Genomic DNA, 20,714 nt, shown 5'->3' with positions numbered 1-20,714 from the left:
TATCTCCTTCTAAAACACAACTCTTGCGTTGCTTCTTGGATGCAGCTCTGCACGTCCTGTCTAGTCCCTGCATGGATTATATTTATTTTATTTTGAATAGTTTTGACTTCTTTTTCCTCTTTGGAGTTCCTATGGAACCATCCCATCCTCTCTCTCTCTCTCACTCCAGTTGTGTGCTTCCGGTTCATGCTGGAGTTAGGGCTCTGGAATCTTGACTATCTTTTAACATTTTCGGCTCATGGTAGAGTGTTGGCACTAGAACACTGATTGCATCTGACATCCTTATTCCTGCTGTGGTTTGGGCCTAATTGCAAAAACCACATTAGATGGACAGAATGCAGAACAATGTCATACATTCACCCCAGTGCAGAGATCTGGGCCTAAATCCATCGTTTTTTTGCACTCCACACCACCCCAGTTCATACATGGCCATCTGCAAATCAGTCTGACCCTGTGCCTCATGGGAACAGTCCAGCCCGAACTGCCAAGCCATGCCTTCCCTGGACCGGAAACAAGCTTCCGAGGACCAGTTTCTGGCATTCCAGCCGTCTTCAGCCCGGCTTACTTGAATCCAGTGGTATGGAGTGCATGGGACTCACGTCTGAGCATACCCATCCCACTCGGGGTGACAATTGCAAAAACCACAGTTGATGGACAGAATGCAGAACAATGTCATACATTCACCCCAGTACAGAGATCTGGGCCTAAATCCATCCTTTTTTTGCACTCCACACCACCCCAGTTCAGACATGGCCATCTGCATTTGTCACCCCGAGTGGGTTGGGTATGCTCAGACGTGAGTCCCATGCTCTCCACACCACTGGAGTCAAGCTATCCTGGCTGAAGACGGCTGATAGCCAGAAACCGGTCCTAGGATGCTTGATTCCGGTCCAGGAAAGACATGGCTTGGCAGTTCGGGCTGGACTGTTCCCATGAGGCAGAGGGTCAAGGCTGATTTGCATATGGCCATGTCTGAACTGGGGTGGTGTGGAGTGCAAAAAAACGATGGATTTAGGCCCAGATCTCTGTACTGGGGTGAATGTATGACATTGCTCTGCATTCTCTCCATCAATTGTTGTTTTTGCATTTGTCACCCTGAGTGGGATGGGTATGCTCAGACGTGAGTCCCATTCTCTCCAGACCACTGGAGTCAAGCTATCCTGGCTGAAAACGGCTGATAGCCAGAAACCGGTCCTAGGATGCTTGATTCCGGTTCAGGAAAAACATGGCTTGGCAGTTCGGGCTGGACTGTTCCCATGAGGCACAGGGTCAAGGCTGATTTGCATATGGCCATGTCTGAACTGGGGTGGTGTGGAGTGCAAAAAAACGATGGATTTAGGCCCAGATCTCTGTACTGGGGTGAATGTATGACATTGTTCTGCATTCTGTCCATCAATTGTTGTTTTTGCATTTGTCACCCCGAGTGGGATGGGTATGCTCAGACGTGTCCCATGCTCTCCACACCACTGGAGTCAAGCTATCCTGGCTGAAGACGGCTGATAGCCAGAAACCGGTCCTAGGATGCTTGATTCCGGTCCAGGAAAGACATGGTTTGGCAGTTCGGGCTGGACTGTTCCCATGAGGCACAGGGTCAAGGTTGATTTGCATATGGCCATGTCTGAACTGGGGTGGTGTGGAGTGCAAAAAAACGATGGATTTAGGCCCAGATCTTTGTACTGGGGTGAATGTATGACATTGTTCTGCATTCTGTCCATCAATTGTTGTTTTTGCATTTGTCACCCCGAGTGGGATAGGTATGCTCAGACGTGAGTCCCATGCTCTCCACACCACTGGAGTCAAGCTATCCTGGCTGAAGACGGCTGATAGCCAGAAACCAGTCCTAGGATGCTTGATTCCAGTCCAGGAAAGACATGGCTTGGCAGTTCGGGCTGGACTGTTCCCATGAGGCACGGGGTCAAGGCTGATTTGCATATGGCCATGTCTGAACTGGGGTGGCGTGGAGTGCAAAAAAACGATGGATTTAGGCCCAGATCTCTGTACTGGGGTGAATGTATGACATTGTTCTGCATTCTGTCCATCAATTGTTGTTTTTGCATTAGTCACCCCGAGTGGGATGGGTATGCTCAGACGTGAGTCCCATGCTCTCCACACCACTGGAGTCAAGCTATCCTGGCTGAAGACGGCTGATAGCCAGAAACCGGTCCTAGGATGCTTGATTCCGGTCCAGGAAAGACATGGCTTGGCAGTTCGGGCTGGACTGTTCCCATGAGGCAGAGGGTCAAGGCTGATTTGCATATGGCCATGTCTGAACTGGGGTGGTGTGGAGTGCAAAAAAACGATGGATTTAGGCCCAGATCTCTGTACTGGGGTGAATGTATGACATTGCTCTGCATTCTCTCCATCAATTGTTGTTTTTGCATTTGTCACCCTGAGTGGGATGGGTATGCTCAGACGTGAGTCCCATTCTCTGCAGACCACTGGAGTCAAGCTATCCTGGCTGAAGACGGCTGATAGCCAGAAACCGGTCCTAGGATGCTTGATTCCAGTCCAGGAAAGACATGGCTTGGCAGTTCGGGCTGGACTGTTCCCATGAGGCACAGGGTCAAGGCTAATTTGCATATGGCCATGTCTGAACTGGGGTGGTGTGGAGTGCAAAAAAACGATGGATTTAGGCCCAGATCTCTGTACTGGGGTGAATGTATGACATTGTTCTGCATTCTGTCCATCAATTGTTGTTTTTGCATTAGTCACCCCGAGTGGGATAGGTATGCTCAGACGTGAGTCCAATGCTCTCCACACAACTGGAGTCAAGCTATCCTGGCTGAAGACGGCTGATAGCCAGAAACCGGTCCTAGGATGCTTGATTCCGGTCCAGGAAAGACATGGCTTGGCAGTTCGGGCTGGACTGTCCCCATGAGGCACAGGGTCAAGGCTGATTTGCATATGGCCATGTCTGAACTGGGGTGGTGTGGAGTGCAAAAAAACGATGGATTTAGGCCCAGATCTCTGTACTGGGGTGAATGTATGACATTGTTCTGCATTCTGTCCATCAATTGTTGTTTTTGCATTTGTCACCCCGAGTGGGATGGGTATGCTCAGACGTGAGTCCCATGCTCTCCACACCACTGGAGTCAAGCTATCCTGGCTGAAGACGGCTGATAGCCAGAAACCGGTCCTAGGATGCTTGATTCCGGTCCAGGAAAGACATGGCTTGGCAGTTCGGGCTGGACTGTCCTCATGAGGCACAGGGTCAAGGCTGATTTGCATATGGCCATGTCTGAACTGGGGTGGTGTGGAGTGCAAAAAAACGATGGATTTAGGCCCAGATCTCTGTACTGGGGTGAATGTATGACATTGTTCTGCATTCTGTCCATCAATAATTGTTTTTGCATTGGGCCTAAAGCATAGACTCAGTTTCAACCTTGTATGGCTCACTCAGTCAATGGACAGTATCTGAGATGTCTATCTTCATACAAACTTTTATGACAAAGCCACATTTATTCACCTGCAATGACAACACTTTGATTGTATGCTGCTAAAGCGCTTAGATCCTGGTTGTAAGTGCAGAGCTAGATTATACGTTCCCAGTAATTCATTGGCTATGGAAACGTGTCCGTCCTTTACCCTAATCTTCTAACACTTGAGGTAAACCTATTATATAATGAGCAGTGAGAGGGCCATTCTGTGTGTTCATCTGCAGGATATAAATATATAAGCACCAGAACTGCATTCTTGTTTTGTTTACCGCACTGGGTTTACGTATTTAAACATACCCAAAGAAGTGAACCCTTGAGAGTTTCAAGTAGTTGCAAGTTGGTGTTACAATTGACAATTTTTTCAATCGTTGCCTGCATGAAAACATTTAATAAAACCACCTACTGCTGGCAGCGCGGTTTGTTTTTACAGCGCCTTCATGTAAAACTCGTTTTTAAGAAAATGTGTTCTAAAGCTATTCTTCACAGACAAAAGTAGCGAGCTTCAAGCTGCGATGTGCAGACGCCCTAGCGGTTGTCGACTCGTCTTTTGACAAATCTGAGGACAAAAAGATAATTATTAACAGATTATAGCTGTAAAGGAGATTGTGACGGTCTCTGCGCGGCATGACTTATTAGCTGATTAAAAATGAGCTATTCAGTTTCAGTTCTGTAAATCCATAAACCTGAGCAAATGTATTTAAACTAATGTATGTAATGTGTCTTGTAAAGCGCACTGCTGCCCTGAGGCGTCGTGGCGCTGTAGACCGCTGGGGAACCCGTCCTGGCTATCCATGTGAGATGGTCCCTACTGGGTATCTCCAAGGTGAAACCAGGCATCCCCAGCGAATGTGGGGGGCCGTTGTGGAGATGAGGCAAGCTAATGCCCAGAGTTGCCGAGTGTGATCCCTGGTTAGAGTAGGCACCGAGGCGAGAATTATCAAGTCTGCTGACCCTGGTCCACGACCCTGCCGCGTCGGGAATTGAACCCTGGTCCCAGGCCGTTCTCTGCTTCTGGGTCTGCTGCCTCTAACCAGTGAGCCACACCACTCCACTAGAAATCTCTGCCTGCTACTCGGTTGCTCTTTTACAATGGTGTGTCCTAAACTTGGATTCTGATTGGGCGCAAAGCCAGGCAATAGAAAGCGTAATAATCAAATCTGTAATGCTCAGTCCTTCTTGTGCCTTCTGAAAGCTGAAACACTTAGTTTTTTAACAGAACCTCCTGGCCCATTGATTCAAAAGCCAGAGAAACCTCTGTGCTCTTTTTGCCATAAGGCATCCTTTAATAGTTTAGGGCTTTCGACCAACGGCACCCATACATTGTTTGGTGAGGCGGTGGATGCTGGCTAGTGGGCGAACACCTTGTGACATTCGCTCCATACCATGCACTGGGTGGTAGGGAAGACCACGTTCTGTATGACCGGTGGCAGCACATTTATTTTGCTAAATGTCTGCAAAAGTTGGGATGGCATGTTTATTTCTTTCAACAGCACAACCGTGCACATCACACATAATCCACAGGGGGTGCAATGGAGGAATGGGTAATTTACTGTCATAAACAAGTCTGTATGTAATCGGTATAAACTTCCCACAAAATGCCATAATTTGGGATGAAGCGATGCCGCCTTGCAATATGGCATGCTTGTCATGGGCACTGATGCAGTTCAACATAATGGGTTCAGGGATGAGGTTGGACTGTGGACTCCCAATAACATTACAGATTTAGGAAGGCATTTATGGACTCTCCCTGCAATCTGGCAACCCTAGGGATGGACATCTGCCAGTAGAGGTGTGAACCCAAGGAGGGAGTCCTTTAGCCAGATGGGCTGGACCAGCCACTGTCAGTGTGACCACTTGCCAAAATGTCAGTGATCCCCTGTGAGTGAAATCATACCTCTCCGCGAATTCTGTGTTTCATCAAAGATTAAAAATAATGGCACGAAGTTTCTAAATGTTAATTTCTACTACATCCAAAGGCACTAAGATATATAATACAGTGGTCCTTTTTAATTTGTTTTTTAGAGTTTTATATAGCACGAACTAGATCCGAGGATATCAGGTATCAGAGCGCTTTACATGAGCACCATTTTCGTTACGGACAGATAAATTTTTTGTTTGTTAAGCACAGATATGTATCAACAAAACCTTTTGCGATTCCTAAAAAGTGATTTTTAAGGAATCGCTATTTAGGAATCGCAAAATGGTATGTATGAAGAAATTCGCTTTTTTTTTTGCAATTCCTTAATGTTCCTTATTTGCGAATTCACATTTTGCGAATTTGCAATTAAGGAATAATTTCCAATGCATTCCTATGGGCCAGAAGGCCCATAGGAATGATTGCGAAATAATTCTCAAATTGCGAATTTGCAATTTGCTAATCGCAATTTGAGAATTATTTCAAGGGTGCAGGGGTGTCTCAAAGACACCCTGCTGCACCCCTGAAATGTACATGAGTGTGCATATGGCGCACACACATGCCCTATGGGCATGTGTGTGCATCACATGCCACCTTCAAAAATGCCAAATTGTGCATTTTTTGAAGAATTCGCAAGTTACCATCAACTACAAGTTGGTGGTAATTTGCGAATTCTTAACCATAATTCGCAGCCCAAAAATGCTACATTCATAGCATTTAAGGAATCACAAAATTGCGATTCCTTAAATGCTATGGCAAAATAAGGAATCGCAAATCTTTCCTATTCCTTATTTTGCGAATATTTCATACATACCAAAACATGCAAAACGGCCTTTTGCGATTCGCAAAGGCCGAAATTCGGCGAATTTCGGCCTTTGCGAATCAAAAAAGGCTTGATTCATATGGCCCTTAGTGATTTGCCCAGAATCACAGGATATTGGGTGTCGTTGCCGAGACTCGAACCCGGTTCCCCAGCTTCGAGGTCGAACCCGGTTCCCCAGCTTTGAGGTCGACCGCTCTAGCCGTAAGGCTACATCCTCTCCCCTAAAGGGAGTCCTTTGGTGGACTCAAAGAAGAGGGTAGGAATTTGAAAAGTGAGAGCGGAGCGAAAAAAGGTAGTAACTAAAAATTGTGTAGGCGCCAGCTTCTTTGTTTGCTGGGATTTTTCATTTGATCCATGGCTTTGGGTCTGTTTCATCTCTTACATTGCACCTGACAGTCTTTGCTTCCTCATCTTGGATAAAAGTGCATTTCTTGTTGACGCCATTCCAAAGTTTCAGGATATCCACTGTGATGTCTAATGTAAATGGGAGTCATTTACACAGTAGTGAACCTGAATATATTGCAGGGATCTTGACTATAGATTATGGATTAGGAGCAATAGCTTATTTTTCCCCCATATGCTAGTCCTACCTCGATTTCAATGTTTGGCATGAGTGAGGTTAATGAACACGGACCTCTTAGTGGTATAATGCTGATTCTAAACTATTTTTCCTCATAGGTTCTGTGGCTTCCTAATGAAGCTCGGGCTGATGTGGCTTCAGTCGCTCCAGGATTTCACCAGACTCTGGGGAGGAAGGCGCCCATCGAAGAGCTTGTGAAAAGCAATATAGTGAAACTGAATCTGCACTACAGTGAAATGTCCAGCGAAGACATCAGGTGGGCAGCACGGCACATATCACAACGCTTATTTCTAAGAAGACTTCTCCAGAAAAACTGGGCTTTTCCAAATTTGTAACGTTGTTCAGATGTATGAATCTAAATGAGTTTTAGAAGTTTAATACTATCCTAGCTGATCTTTTAGATAATAAGTGACGCATGTCGTGAAAGCATCCTGTTTCAAAGTGAAATGTCCTTGTCAACCCTTCTTCAAGGGAATCTTTACAAAGTAGAAATGAATAAAGTGATTGACATTTTAAAATAACCCATTAGCAGGCACTGTTGTGACACATCTCAAAAGGCATGTTTTATAAAAATGTATTCAACCCCATTTGACTATCTCTTATTAAAACCACTGTTCTCTTTAATAAGAGAACATTGCTTTCCTCACAAATTCTACATTTTGTGGCACTTACTGATGGAATAAATGAGGGAGGAAGAAAGCTAACGTAGGATTATGTTGCCTTGAAGACACTTCACCTAAACTGCCCTCACAGTCGCAGGATATCTCCAGGGCGAAACCCAGTGCAATAATGTTTAACAATGTGTGATTTTAATATTCACTAAATGACCTTCCCCTTTATAGAATGAAGTAGGAGAATCAAAATACTGACATAATGAATTTAACAATGCTACCCAGAGAATTTTACAAAAGTTCCCTGTAGCTCACACTGGCATCATCTCCCAGGCATTGTGCAAAACAGATCATTCAGTCTAACAGCAACCCAACCCTATATTAGTCCTGTTGGGCATTCTTGGTCGGATAAACTCTTTAGATGTAGACTGGGATCACAACATTCATGTATTTATTTCCCTTCTAGTGTACCTTATTGCTTATTTGCTTCAATCCGAATGAAAATCCTTGGTTGATACTTAATATGGTGCAGAATCGTGGAGCCTACCCAATGCACATTTATGTAAGTGCCTATCAAAGTTCACTTTTCATGAAGGCGTGCCCAGAGTAACAGAGGTTAGCACCTTGGGTGGGCCTGCTTAAAGAGTCTACCCCTAGGACATCTCTTGTATCGGCATGCTTATGAACTTTGCTGGTAAACATAATGTCCAGCAGGTCATACTTCATTCAGGCAAGTGTGTGAGTAGAGGGTTGTAGTTGGTGCCCAGGCAGACTAATGCCTACCATATTTATAGATCTCCACCTACCCGGCAGAGATCTCTGTGCCTTCAGAGGAGCCACAGCCACTGCCATGGCGGCTTCCATGAAGGCACTGTACCTTGGCTGAGTGGCTGCCATATTTCACAGTGCTGCTCAGCAAACTTTTTTGTTTTTCAAAAGCAAACTCCCAAAGCAGAATCTTGTGTTTGAAAATAAAACGAACAGCCCTAACACTATGGGAGTAGTCTCACATGGTGTTATATTTAAAAAAAAATTACAAAGAGCAAACAAAGTTCTACATAGTAAGATCTCTACTGCAGAAAAACACAAAACAACAAGAAAACAATATGTGTAAATTCAACACAAAATCATTCAATTTCAAAGACCTTTTTCTCACTAGAACACTCTTCCTTTGTTGATTACCTGTCCTTAACACACTAATAATGTTGCACCAGGGACAGATACAAAATCCCTTCACCAATCACTTCTATCACAAACACGCTGCAGCTCTTCTCCTTATATCCTACCACCAGGCCATCCAGGCTCAGACTCTCCTTTTCAATCCTGTTTTCCCACAGACTCCCTTTCTAATCCTAGTTTCTCACAGAACCAGGGCAACTACATATAGATGTCTGCCTCACATCCCAAATCCTTCCATCTTGTGTTATAACTCTGTGATCTTGGCAGCTATCACCTTCAGAGAATTATATCTGTTTCTTGTTACTAAGAAACTCTACTTAATGCACACTTGTCCCTTCCACCCACCTGATAATGGGTTTCTTTACATTTAAACATTTTTTTTACCTTAACATGCCTTTCCTTGCTTGGCTCCTGTGCCTCTTCCACTTTAGGAAGCACTAAATCTTTTCATCCTAAACTGACCTACAACCCAATTCCATTACTTCCTCGTCAATCTTTCCCGATACTGTCGTCACATGTAAGATTTTATCTGTATCTTGAAGAACCTGTTCCCTAGCCGACCAGAAAATATTTCCTCCATCATGGCTGCCAGTACCCAGAAGGCAGTAGAAAAGGGAGGAACTGCCACATCACTTACTGTTTTTTTCTTTTCTGCAAACCTGACTCCTTAGCTGATACTGATAAGTTTAATGTTGTTTTATGATGTATGTTTCTCACTTCTTTTCTTCAAATGAGGTTATTTCGTATTCAATGGTTTGCTTTTGTAGTTTTCTAAAGATTTATATCTGGACGCCATGCTATAGCAGACGGCACATAAGCCAGTCAAGATGCCAGACTGCACTTGCTTCAACGTTGCTTCAAGTCAGACACATATCAATTTAATATGTAATACTCACTCTAGGGGGCATTATATTATTGCATTTAAGCCTACAGCACTAAGCAATAAATGTGTAGGTTTCACTACTCAACGGACGCCCATCCCAACATGGCGCATTCAGCTCAGTCTCCTGCGAGTGTTGCAGCATGAGTGCTGGGTGTTAAGAAACTAGCCAAAACAGTAAGCTTTGGTTGCATTTTTCTCCCGGTTGCTGCGGGAACTGCCACACATGCTTGTTGAAAAAACAGCAGGTCTGGGAGCACACCGGTCACCTATCAAGCAAGGTTCGCCCCTGGCATTCTGGGTAATGCAGTCTCTGGTAGTTTGCCTCGTAGAAGTGTTATCGAGTGTTTCGCCAAGGTTGGCGCAAATGTGCTGATCTCTAGACACCGGTGTTTCAGGTTCATTAACCTTCGTCAGTAGAGATTACAGACTAGTTTTAGGGGTTTGCTGGATAGGTTGCCGAAATCGTCTCAGGTCTGGTACCGCTCACTGGCGCACAGGGCATCAACCACGAGCTCGTCAGCTCCATGACTCACGGGAGTCCATTAGAAAAAACAGCAGGTCTGGGAGCACACCGCTCACCTATCAAGTAAGGTTCGCCCCTGGCATTCTGGGTAATGCAGTCTCTGGTAGTTTGCCTCGTAGAAGTGTTATCGAGTGTTTCGCCAAGGTTGGCGCAAATGTGCTGATCTCTAGACACCGGTGTTTCAGGTTCATTAACCTTCGTCAGTAGAGATTACAGACTAGTTTTAGGGGTTTGCTGGATAGGGTTGCCGAAATCGTCTCAGGTCTGGTACCGCTCACTGGCGCGCAGGGCATCAACCACGAGCTCGTCAGCTCCATGACTCACGGGAGTCCATTAGAAAAAACAGCAGGTCTGGGAGCACACCGCTCACCTATCAAGCAAGGTTCGCCCCTGGCATTCTGGGTAATGCAGTCTCTGGTAGTTTGCCTCGTAGAAGTGTTATCGAGTGTTTCTCCAAGGTTGGCGCAAATGTGCTGATGTCTAGACACCGGTGTTTCAGGTTCATTAACCTTCGTCAGTAGAGATTACAGACTAGTTTTAGGGGTTTGCTGGATAGGTTGCCGAAATCGTCTCAGGTCTGGTACCGCTCACTGGCGCGCAGGGCATCAACCACGAGCTCGTCAGCTCCATGACTCACAGGAGTCCATTAGAAAAAACAGCAGGTCTGGGAGCACACCGCTCACCTATCAAGCAAGGTTCGCCCCTGGCATTCTGGGTAATGCAGTCTCTGGTAGTTTGCTCGTAGAAGTGTTATCGAGTGTTTCGCCAAGGTTGGCGCAAATGTGCTGATGTCTAGACACCGGTGTTTCAGGTTCATTAACCTTCGTCAGTAGAGATTACAGACTAGTTTTAGGGGTTTGCTGGATAGGTTGCCGAAATCGTCTCAGGTCTGGTACCGCTCACTGGCGCGCAGGGCATCAACCACGAGCTCGTCAGCTCCATGACTCACAGGAGTCCATTAGAAAAAACAGCAGGTCTGGGAGCACACCGCTCACCTATCAAGCAAGGTTCACCCCTGGCATTCTGGGTAATGCAGTCTCTGGTAGTTTGCCTCGTAGAAGTGTTATCGAGTGTTTCGCCAAGGTTGGCGCAAATGTGCTGATCTCTACACATCGTGTTTCAGGTTCATTAACCTTCGTCAGTATAGATTACAGACTAGTTTTAAGGGTTGCTGGATAGGTTGCCGAAATCGTCTCAGGTCTGGTACCGCTCACTGGCGCGCAGGGCATCAACCACGAGCTCGTCAGCTCCATGACTCACGGGAGTCCATTAGAAAAAACAGCAGGTCTGGGAGCACACCGCTCACCTATCAAGCAAGGTTCGCCCCTGGCATTCTGGGTAATGCAGTCTCTGGTACTTTGCCTCGTAGAAGTGTTATCGAGTGTTTCGCCAAGGTTGGCGCAAATGTGCTGATGTCTAGACACCGGTGTTTCAGGTTCATTAACCTTCGTCAGTAGAGATTACAGACTAGTTTTAGGGGTTTGCTGGATAGGTTGCCGAAATCGTCTCAGGTCTGGTACCGCTCACTGGTGCGCAGGGCATCAACCACGAGCTCGTCAGCTCCATGACTCACGGGAGTCCATTAGAAAAAACAGCAAGTCTGGGAGCACACCGCTCACCTATCAAGCAAGGTTCGCCTAGACACCGGTGTTTCAGGTTCATTAACCTTCGTCAGTAGAGAACACCGGTGTCTAGAGATCAGCACATTTGCGCCAACCTTGGCGAAACACTCGATAACACTTCTACGAGGCAAACTACCAGAGACTGCATTACCCAGAATGCCAGGGGCGAACCTTGCTTGATAGGTGAGCGGTGTGCTCCCAGACCTGCTGTTTTTTCACACATGCTTGTTGGCTGGCATTTTGTCTAACATTTCAGGGCTTTCCCTCTCCTTATCTGGGCAGTTCCTTCCTTACTATGGAGGAGGCAATAAAATAGGCACGTGGGCACTTTTCAGAGTCTTAATCCATATTCTACATTCAGCAGTTGATTGAAATGGCACTGGAGGCAGGCCTTAGAGCCAGGGAGGGCCTTTCACCATAACAGATTTGCAGGATACAAGATGGTGATGACCCAGCAGCTGATATGGAGGAGGTGAAAAGAGGTCACCTCATTCATGGTACCGACCTTTCAAATGTAGCGCTGGGAAGCCCGATCCAGGTAGTAATGCACTTTATAAGTTCTGAAGAATAGAATAAAAATGTGCGCCAGCATTTGTGAATAATCTCAATCTACCCACCCCAAAGCCTTCTGCTGATAATGCTTTCTTATCACAATACCTGAAACCAGAACTGGAGTCTGTTCCAGTGCATGCAGCTATCTGACGGGTCCTGGCACATAAATTTAAAGATACATGCAGCTATCTGACGGGTCCTGGCACATAAATTAAAGATATTGAAAAGTCCACCTTTCCACAGTTTTTGCCCAAATGATACCAAATAGATACATTTTCAGATGAATTTCCAGCTATGCTAAAAGTGGGAAATCTTATGGCAAGCCTTTCGTCTTAGGGCAACAACTTATCTGAGAATGCATTAGCCCCTAATTCTGTTGACAAGGAAGTTGAAAGTACGGTAAAGAGATCCTATGTTGCCTCCCGTTTCACAGTACAAGTAAACATGTACACAACCTACTCCGTACAGTCGTTTTTGAATTATTTCCAAAGTTTAGCCGACCGTATGCTTTAGCAGTAGCTTCAAGGGCAGCCATTTCTGCTTGTCATCATCTGTGGATGATGACTTGGAAAGCTGATAGAGTGCAGAAATCTCTGTTAGTGAAGTTGTCCTTTGATAGTTCCAGGCTCTTCATCCAACAATTGGAACATATGATAATAAAATACAGTTGAGAATAAACAGCTTGTAGCCCCAGTCAAGTCCTTCTCCGGGGTAAAGGCCTTGGCTAAAAGAGAGCTTTTTTGCCTACGAGTTCTAAAGGGGTGCCACAGTCCTTTTGAGGAAGGGGTCGTGGCTAGGGGGCTGACAATCCCACAAAGCATGGTTCCAACCCTCCACAGTCAACTCCAGCCCCCAAAAGCATGACTATCAACAGGACTTTCCAGTTGGGGGACAGCTTCTTTATTTGAAATGCGTTTGGAATCAATCAGCTTCAGATCTGTGGGCAGTAAGAGTGGTGAACGTTTGGAGTTAGGGGAGATTCCTTCCTTAGGCTACAATCCTACTCCTTTTGATAAAAGGTCCACAGAAGCAGCAGGCTCTGTTGGATGGAATCCACAAGTTATTGCTCTAGTCAGCCATTATTCCAGTATTTCCCCAAAAACTGGGTCAAGAATATTACTCAATTCTATTTCTAGGACAAAAACCCACTGCAGATCTTCATCCAGTCCTGAACATCAAAGGCCTCATAAAGCATCTAAAGCATTGGACTTTCAAAATGATCATGTTACAAAGCATATTTCTATTGTTTAATTTAGGAGATTATTCAACATTTCTAGATATGCTGGATGTATATCTACATGTACCAATATTCCCAGAATACCTGAAAGTCTGTGGTTTACAGTAGGAACCTATCATTGCCAGTTTCGAGTCCTTCGTTTTGGATTGACTTTGGTCCATAGGTTTTTACAAAGCTCTTGGCTCCTCTGTTGTGTGTCCCATTGCTCATCGAATTGGCGGTGGTGAGAGCTGCTCTATTATTTTTCTTCTCCCGATCAATCATCAGTCTGTCTGCATTCAGACTGACAACCACGTGGTGAAAACCTACATGAATCGGCAAGGGGGGATGGTTCGATCTCTCTAGCTTTTTTCCACAGAGATTTGTTTTTGGTCTGAACTCAGTCTCCACTCCCTGAAGGCAGTTTATCTTCTAGGGAGAGATAGTGGCCTGCCGACCAACTCTGCTGGCTATTTCCCTATTCAATATCCCTTTGTCTCACTCCACCGGTATTCATGAGATATATCAAAGATTTGATCTCCAGTGGCTAGATTGCTTTGTCACAGAACAGGATTCCCTTCTGCCTCAGTTCTGCTCCTTAGTTCCATCCCGATACCCTGGGTAATAGATGTGTTCTCAATGAAATGGTTGCAGGGTCTTCTATATTGCTTCCAACTTGTTTAGTTCACTCCTCGAGTCTTGTAGAAGATCTGAGGGGACCAAGCCAGGGTTCTATCGGTAGTCCCTGGGTGGTCAGGGATACCTTGGTTCTCCTTACTGTGACAACTGGCAATCTCCCCTCCGTGAGTCTTTCCTCTACAGCCCTTGAGCCATTAAATCCTCTTCTAGAAGTTAGGCAGCCGCCGGCTGAATCTTGGGATTTGGATGCTGAGCGGATGATTCTCTTAGAACAGGGTTGTTCTTCTGAAGTGGCAGACCCTATCCAGAAGTCTTGCCCTTCCTCCACTCGAAAATCATACATCCGCCATTGGCGAAAGCTTGAAAAATGGTGTCTGTCCAAGGGTTTATATCTGACTCTTTGGGAAATTATGAAATAAGGGATTTTGTTACAAGATTCTTTTCTTTTGGGATTGGCAGTTTCCATTATATGGGATCAGTTGACTGCAATACAGGTCACAGAAGATGGTGTTTTTGGTGGCAGTTTGTTCAGGATAAAGAGTTGGTGAATTAGGGGCTCTGCTTCTGTTTTTTCTCATCATTGGCTTTCCTCCTGATAAAGTGGTGCTTCGCCTCAGTGTCGCCTTTTGCCAAAAATGTCATTCTCTTTGCATCTCTCACAGGACATTCTCCCAGTGTTTCATCAGACTGCCTCCTCAGCTGAGAAGGACCAGCTTCATACTTTAGATGTCCATAGGGCTCTTCCAATTTACTTAGACAGCGCGTTTTCTTTTCGAAAGGTAGACTCTTTGTGACTTTTCGAATCCCTAATAAGGTTTCACAACTTTCCACAGCCATTTTAATTAAATGGATTAAGTCCACAATAATCATGAAGGGAGGTCAACAAGGGGCTTCATTGAGGGACATCTCTTGTGCAGCGACATGGTAGTCTCTGCATACATTCCTTTCACTCTATCTATTTCAACTGGGTGAAGGGGTTTCCACTGCTTTTGGAGTTCATATGTTTCAGAGATGTAATGTAGACTTTACAGTGAGGCTTTTTGTTTGTTTTTAAAGGAGAAGTTATCCTTTATTAACTATCAGGTTGCAAACATATATTGTGTTTGTCTTCTGGTATTGCCATGCTGAAATATAATCAACCAGTTATGTTTGGGTAATGTCTTGCAAGTGAGGAGTAGATCTGTGAAGATGGACAAGGAGATAATGCCCCTGCTACTTACCATTAATCTTCGGTACTCCGAGTCCAATTCTCCCTCAATACGGTCCTCAATCCCACTCATTTTTGTTGTGTAAGAATGTTGCTTGTATAAGTTACAGGAAGTGATGAGGTTGTTTTTCCTTTTTCTGCAACTTTCTGGGTACTGGCAGCCATGTTGGAGGACCTATTTTCTGGTCGGCTAGGTAACAGGTTCTACAGAATAAAGATAACATCTTGCATGTGAGGGCTGTATTGGGGAAGACTTGAACTCAGAGTAATGAAGATTACCGGTAAGTAATCAGGGCATTTTTAAACTTCCTAGGAAACAAACCAGAAGTCATGTTCCAGCCTTTCAACACTTGAAACGATCGCTCTCTGAGATACTGTGCAAAGTCACTTTAAATTTCTAAATGTGGCCTCTCAAATTACTCAGCTGTGACTCCCCACTCATGAAAGTACTGGACTAAACATATTTTTCCTATGCCTATTCATGTTCATTCATATTCTTTGATGCTGAAGACCCAAATGAGATGCCACAGTGAGTCTCAGTAGAGCACTGCCTCAGTTCATCCTGGATCCCAGTTCCATGTCTTATCATTTGCCTTCTGAACGCGATAAAGCCTCTAAGATTTGGTGTTATCTAGCACTTTTTGTCCATGTAATTTGGCTCATGATACACAAATGTGGAGTTGATGGTATAGTTCTTCTCAAATGATAATGTACAATTATGCTGGTGTTGGCCTTTTCTGCCTCCACCAAGCCCCTACTCCCATCTTTGTGTCATCTACCATTATCAGAAAATGTTTCATATATGTGCAGCCCACTGTTGCCCTGAATAGACCCATGCAATTCCTAACAATATTACCCCATTCGATATATAAGTCTATGGGAAACGTAAACAAGAAAATACAATCCTTCCTGAATTTGGCATGCAGTGAACAGTTTGTAGTTAGGCTATATATAGTGTTATACATAATTTAATAGCATGTATTTAAGTTGTGGCTCCGAATTTTGGTTTGGAATGCTGGTGGGGATCTTTCCGCCTGGAAGGTCCTGGACTATGCAAGCCGTTGCAGTTTAGAATGATTGTTTCACAAGCATTTAGGAAAGTCCTGACAACTTCCCTGTTGATCTGGGATTGCTTGTGCACAAGCTTTATCTTCTGGATTTTCCTCTTTACCAGAAGCTGCTCATTACTGTTTGCCATCCTTTAGCAACTTGTTGAAGTCCTAGAAGTGTGCGGAAACAATTGCTGTTCTTTTCCTTTTTAATGATTGTTGTTGTTACAGCACTTACGCCAGCGCCAATATCACCACAAACTTCTATGTGATAAGTGAGCCGTGGCTGTTCTCATTGGCTTGGTGCTCGGGGGCTCACTCTGTGACTACCAACGCCGCTCACATCCTGAGGAAGATAGATCAACCACTCTTTCTCATGGCAAGTATTAACTTACCACCTTCTTTTTCACACCATAGAAATATAATTGCAGGTTTCTTGCTGCTTACTGTCTTCTAAAAAACAGAATGTAAAGACACTACTGTAATTGTGTCAAACAATGGAAAATGGACACCACGGAGTGGCACTTAAAGACAGAGTCACAGTTGAGATGCTTTATTTATTTTATTGCAAAAACCACAGTTGATGGACAGAATGCAGAACAATGTCATACATTCACCCCAGTACAGACATATGGGCCTAAATCCATCGTTTTTTTGCACTCCACACCACCCCAGTTAGGGTGGACTGTTCCCATGAGGCACAGGGTCAAGGCTGATTTGCATATGGCCATGTCTGAACTGGGGTGGTATGGAGTGCATTTATTGGTCATTTTCTTTAAATTTTGAGTTCCATGTAAAGTGCTTTTCCACTCGCAGGGTTTCAAGGCCCTGGTAGCAACAACCTCAACGCTTTCAGTGATAAAGATCAAGAACTATGGGCCATATGTATCATCATACCGTTTAGCGAATCCTAAATAGCGATTTTTAAGGAATCGCTATTTAGAAATCGCAAAACGGTATGTATGTAGGAAATCGCTTATTTTTAGCACGTAAGCAAGGCAGAGGTTCGGGGGACATGGAAGCCACAAGGGGCGGGCGGGAGAAGCAGATGCAACACAGGGAAGGATAGATGCGATATGGAGAAGCACACAGGCAAGCACAACATGGAGGAGAGCTGTGAGAGGCACACAGGGACAAGCAGCATAAGATTGAGAGGTACATGAGGGAGAAAGCTGAAAAACACACACCTTCAAAAAGTTCTTAAATACAAATAAGGGCAAAAAGTAAAAGGTGCCAAGCAACAATAAGGACAGGAAAAGGGGGAAAGCAACAACACGGACAGTGGATAGGAGTAAGCAACAACACAGACAGCAGGTGGGGGCAAGCAACAACAGACAGCGGGAGGGGGGGCAAGCAATGTTACAAACATTAGGCTGGGAAAGCCACAACATGGACATTAGGAAGGGAAAAGCAACAAGCCGGATGGGGGTAGAATAAGAACATGAGGGAGCCAGCTGTCAAACACAACACACAAAAAGGAACAAGCATTTGCAATTGCAGTGCAATAGGTCTCGCAATAACGAGAGTTTGAGCTCTTGGCATAGTAAACGAAAATGCCTTTTATTTATGTGTTAAAAGGCACTGTCATTTACAATGCCAATAGCTCAAACTCTTGCAAAAAGAGAGACCTTGTTATGTTCTAATAAGCAGTCAGTTCAAGGCTAGTAACTAGTCATGCACGAGGCACGTGAGCTCTCAGAGGTATTTCCGGTTGCCTCTTTTGATAGATGTTTTTAATGGGAACCATGCCAGAGTGATAAGTGGACTCTCATTAAAGAGGCCTCAGCGTGTAGCTGGACACTGTGGTGTATGCATACGTTTCCAAGAATTCGTCCCAGTCACGTAATGGTGCAGCATCACTGGCCACATGCAACGAGCAATGACTCACGCCTCGTTAATCTCACAAAGCACTCCTGTCACCCATTAGTAAATCGCAGATCACGTGGCCTCGCAGCCAAACACAACACTGCGATAATATTGAGCACCAGCCGCCAATCAACGCTACTCGAGGAATCTGACACACTATATAGTTATATAGGTGTGACGTCACTGCTCCTCATCAAGTGTATACATTGTGTACTCCTCTCTGTTAATGCGCTCCTCCTTTAACTTGGATTGTTTGAAACATTTCTAAACTATGCTGTGCTTATGTTAATCCATGCATTAAAGATGCAACAAAGACCATTGTGGACAAAGCACCGTCTACAACTCTGATGAAGAATTCATTACATTCCCCTCCATTAAACTCCTGAGAAATGTACAAAAGCAAACTTCTTCTTAAACTGCTGAATAAATGTTTGAAAAATCGAATTCACCACATTCATGTTCACAGCTTTTCCAAAGCAGTATATAAACGAGTGGTGCGCCAATGCACTTCCAGGAATGTAAGGAATGCAGCTGGCGCCTGGCGGCGCTGCTGCTCGTTCCCAAGACCCCTAGGCCATGGGAGTCAACACTCAGAGAGAAGGCGGGACATGTGCCCGCCTTTAGCTAATTACGGACTTTCCATTTTTTAAAGCCACATGCAATGGGTAACCACTTCAGCTTTTCAGCAAACTCACGCGTGTGGCTTTTTTTAGCCACACTCACTAGTTTGCTGAAAAGCTGAAGTGATTCCAAGAGGTCATTTTCTAGAGCAGCGCATGCGCGCTGCGCTAGGCTCAACCTAAAAAGTAGCTCCTAGAACGCAAGCAGTGGAAATACATGTTTTTTGGGCATGCTCCAGGGAAGGGTTAAATAACAAGAAGAGGACGAGAAGGCCACCTGTGTTAACAAATGAAAAACAAACAAATAAGTGACTGTGGAGCAACCAATAGTAAGCAGTGGGCAGGCTCAAAGGCCACAGGCTCGCCCTAAAAACATGTTAAGATAGGAAGAGGAGGACAAGGTGAGATTTGATTGCTTAAAAGGCAAGTCTGTAGATGTGTTAGGTCCAGCAATACAGAATCCAAAAGAATTGTTGCAGCATCTGTGAATGTCTATTTTTTAACTTTGAAGAGTTGTTCATGACTTTTTTTTTCCACTCTGAACAGTGCCTGAGAAGGGCTGTTTTTGCCACTTTAAAGAGGCGTTGCAGCACCTATGAATAAGGCTTGACGAACTCTTGAGAGATCTTCAAAAAGCTGTTGTTAACTGTAAATTAAGTATGTGAAGAAACTTACACTGCACCACATTGGCACTTCACTAGTCTCAAGATTAAACAATCCAGAAAAATGTAAACTGGGTTTTAAGTTAAATGTGACCTACTCTAAATTCCCTAGAACCTCAAGAAAACAATGCCATTAAGAGGATGAAAGTATATACTGCTTCTGTGTCCATACATCACTACTGAGCCTTTGATGACACTTTTCCTTTCTTTCCTAGACCCCCGATCAGTATAGCTTTGTATGGATCCTGACAGACGTCCTCTCTGCAGTACTCATTGGACTCATCTTCACTCTTCATATGTAAGTTAACTTCTTGGCACTACTATGTTCATTTGTAGGCCATACTAAGGAAATAAACGCCATCCATTTTACATTCTGACTTCTATGGCGTTTTTGCAGTCATTTTCTGTACCTCCATCCAAGAGTGAAGATTAACCCCAAGTTGTTCACAGAACACAGGAAAACTGCCTGTTTAGGACAATGTTTGTGCAGTTTATAGTAGCACCAACAACCACTTCCCTTTACTAACCGTGAAGGCACCAAGTGAGGGCTAAGGGATGGCTCTACTGGCAGCTGGTCTTGGTCAGAATTAAGTTCATGATGGCTTGTTTGGCTTTATACCCACACAAAACAGTCCACTATATGAGCTGAACTAAGCAGTCGGGTCAGCTGACTTGCAACTTCCAAGAATCCCCAGATTCAAGTTGTCCTTGAACACAGGAAGATATTTCCTACCCCAAGTCACCAAATACTGGGATACCACAAATCAGAGGATTGTAAACCCATGCCTACCCCAGTTAGAAGCTTATAACGTGGTATGTTAGAATCTGGTAGTGCTACTCACCACCCAATTGAAATATGACTGGGGTGGAGGAAGGATGGTGGTGGGACTCGCTTGCACTTGCTCCTTTATCAGCTTGCCTCGTGCTCAGAAGAAGGGGGGCATTGGACTCTTCATCCCTACGCCCCCAAGGGATCATGGGAAATTTTAGGGTCATCCTTGGGGATTAAAAGCACACCAATAAGAGTCCAATTCCAGCAAATCCCTCACAATTCCCAAGTGTGGATTAGATGACCCCCTTCAGTTCACTGAGTCCTTGAGCAGGGGCGGCCTTAGGCATGTGCAGGCTGTGCACCTGCACAGGGCCGCCAAACCCCAGGGGCTGCCACGCCAATATATATCCTTAATATAATAATCCTCGGAGTATGCATACATATTTGCTTGGCGGCCCCTGGCAGGGATTTGGCGGTCTCCGGCTCTGTAACACCTTCCTGAGCTCCGGGGGGGGCTCCGCCCCGCCCAGACCCCCTCTTCCGGGGCCCCTACCTACG

The 20,714-nt window shown here is 44.9% G+C and overlaps 1 protein-coding gene across 3 annotated transcripts in view; it reads left to right on the top strand.

Annotated features, from left to right (window-relative positions):
* The window catches only part of GDPD4 (glycerophosphodiester phosphodiesterase domain containing 4), a 356,500-nt gene that overhangs the window by 319,513 nt on the left and 16,273 nt on the right, over window positions 1–20,714 (top strand). For all 3 annotated transcript variants that reach the window (XM_086933889.1, XM_086933891.1, XM_086933888.1), the window contains exons 12-14: window positions 6,854–7,011; window positions 16,468–16,615; window positions 19,600–19,682. In XM_086933889.1, coding sequence (XP_086790015.1) covers window positions 6,854–7,011; window positions 16,468–16,615; window positions 19,600–19,682 — 389 coding nt within the window. The remainder of the gene's footprint in view (window positions 1–6,853; window positions 7,012–16,467; window positions 16,616–19,599; window positions 19,683–20,714) is intronic.

The sequence above is a fragment of the Lissotriton vulgaris genome, chromosome 8, assembly GCF_964263255.1.
Source record: "Lissotriton vulgaris chromosome 8, aLisVul1.2, whole genome shotgun sequence".
Lineage (NCBI taxonomy): Eukaryota > Metazoa > Chordata > Amphibia > Caudata > Salamandridae > Lissotriton > Lissotriton vulgaris.
The sequence above is the reverse complement of the archived record's forward strand: the minus strand, read 5'-3'. Positions and strand labels throughout refer to the sequence as shown.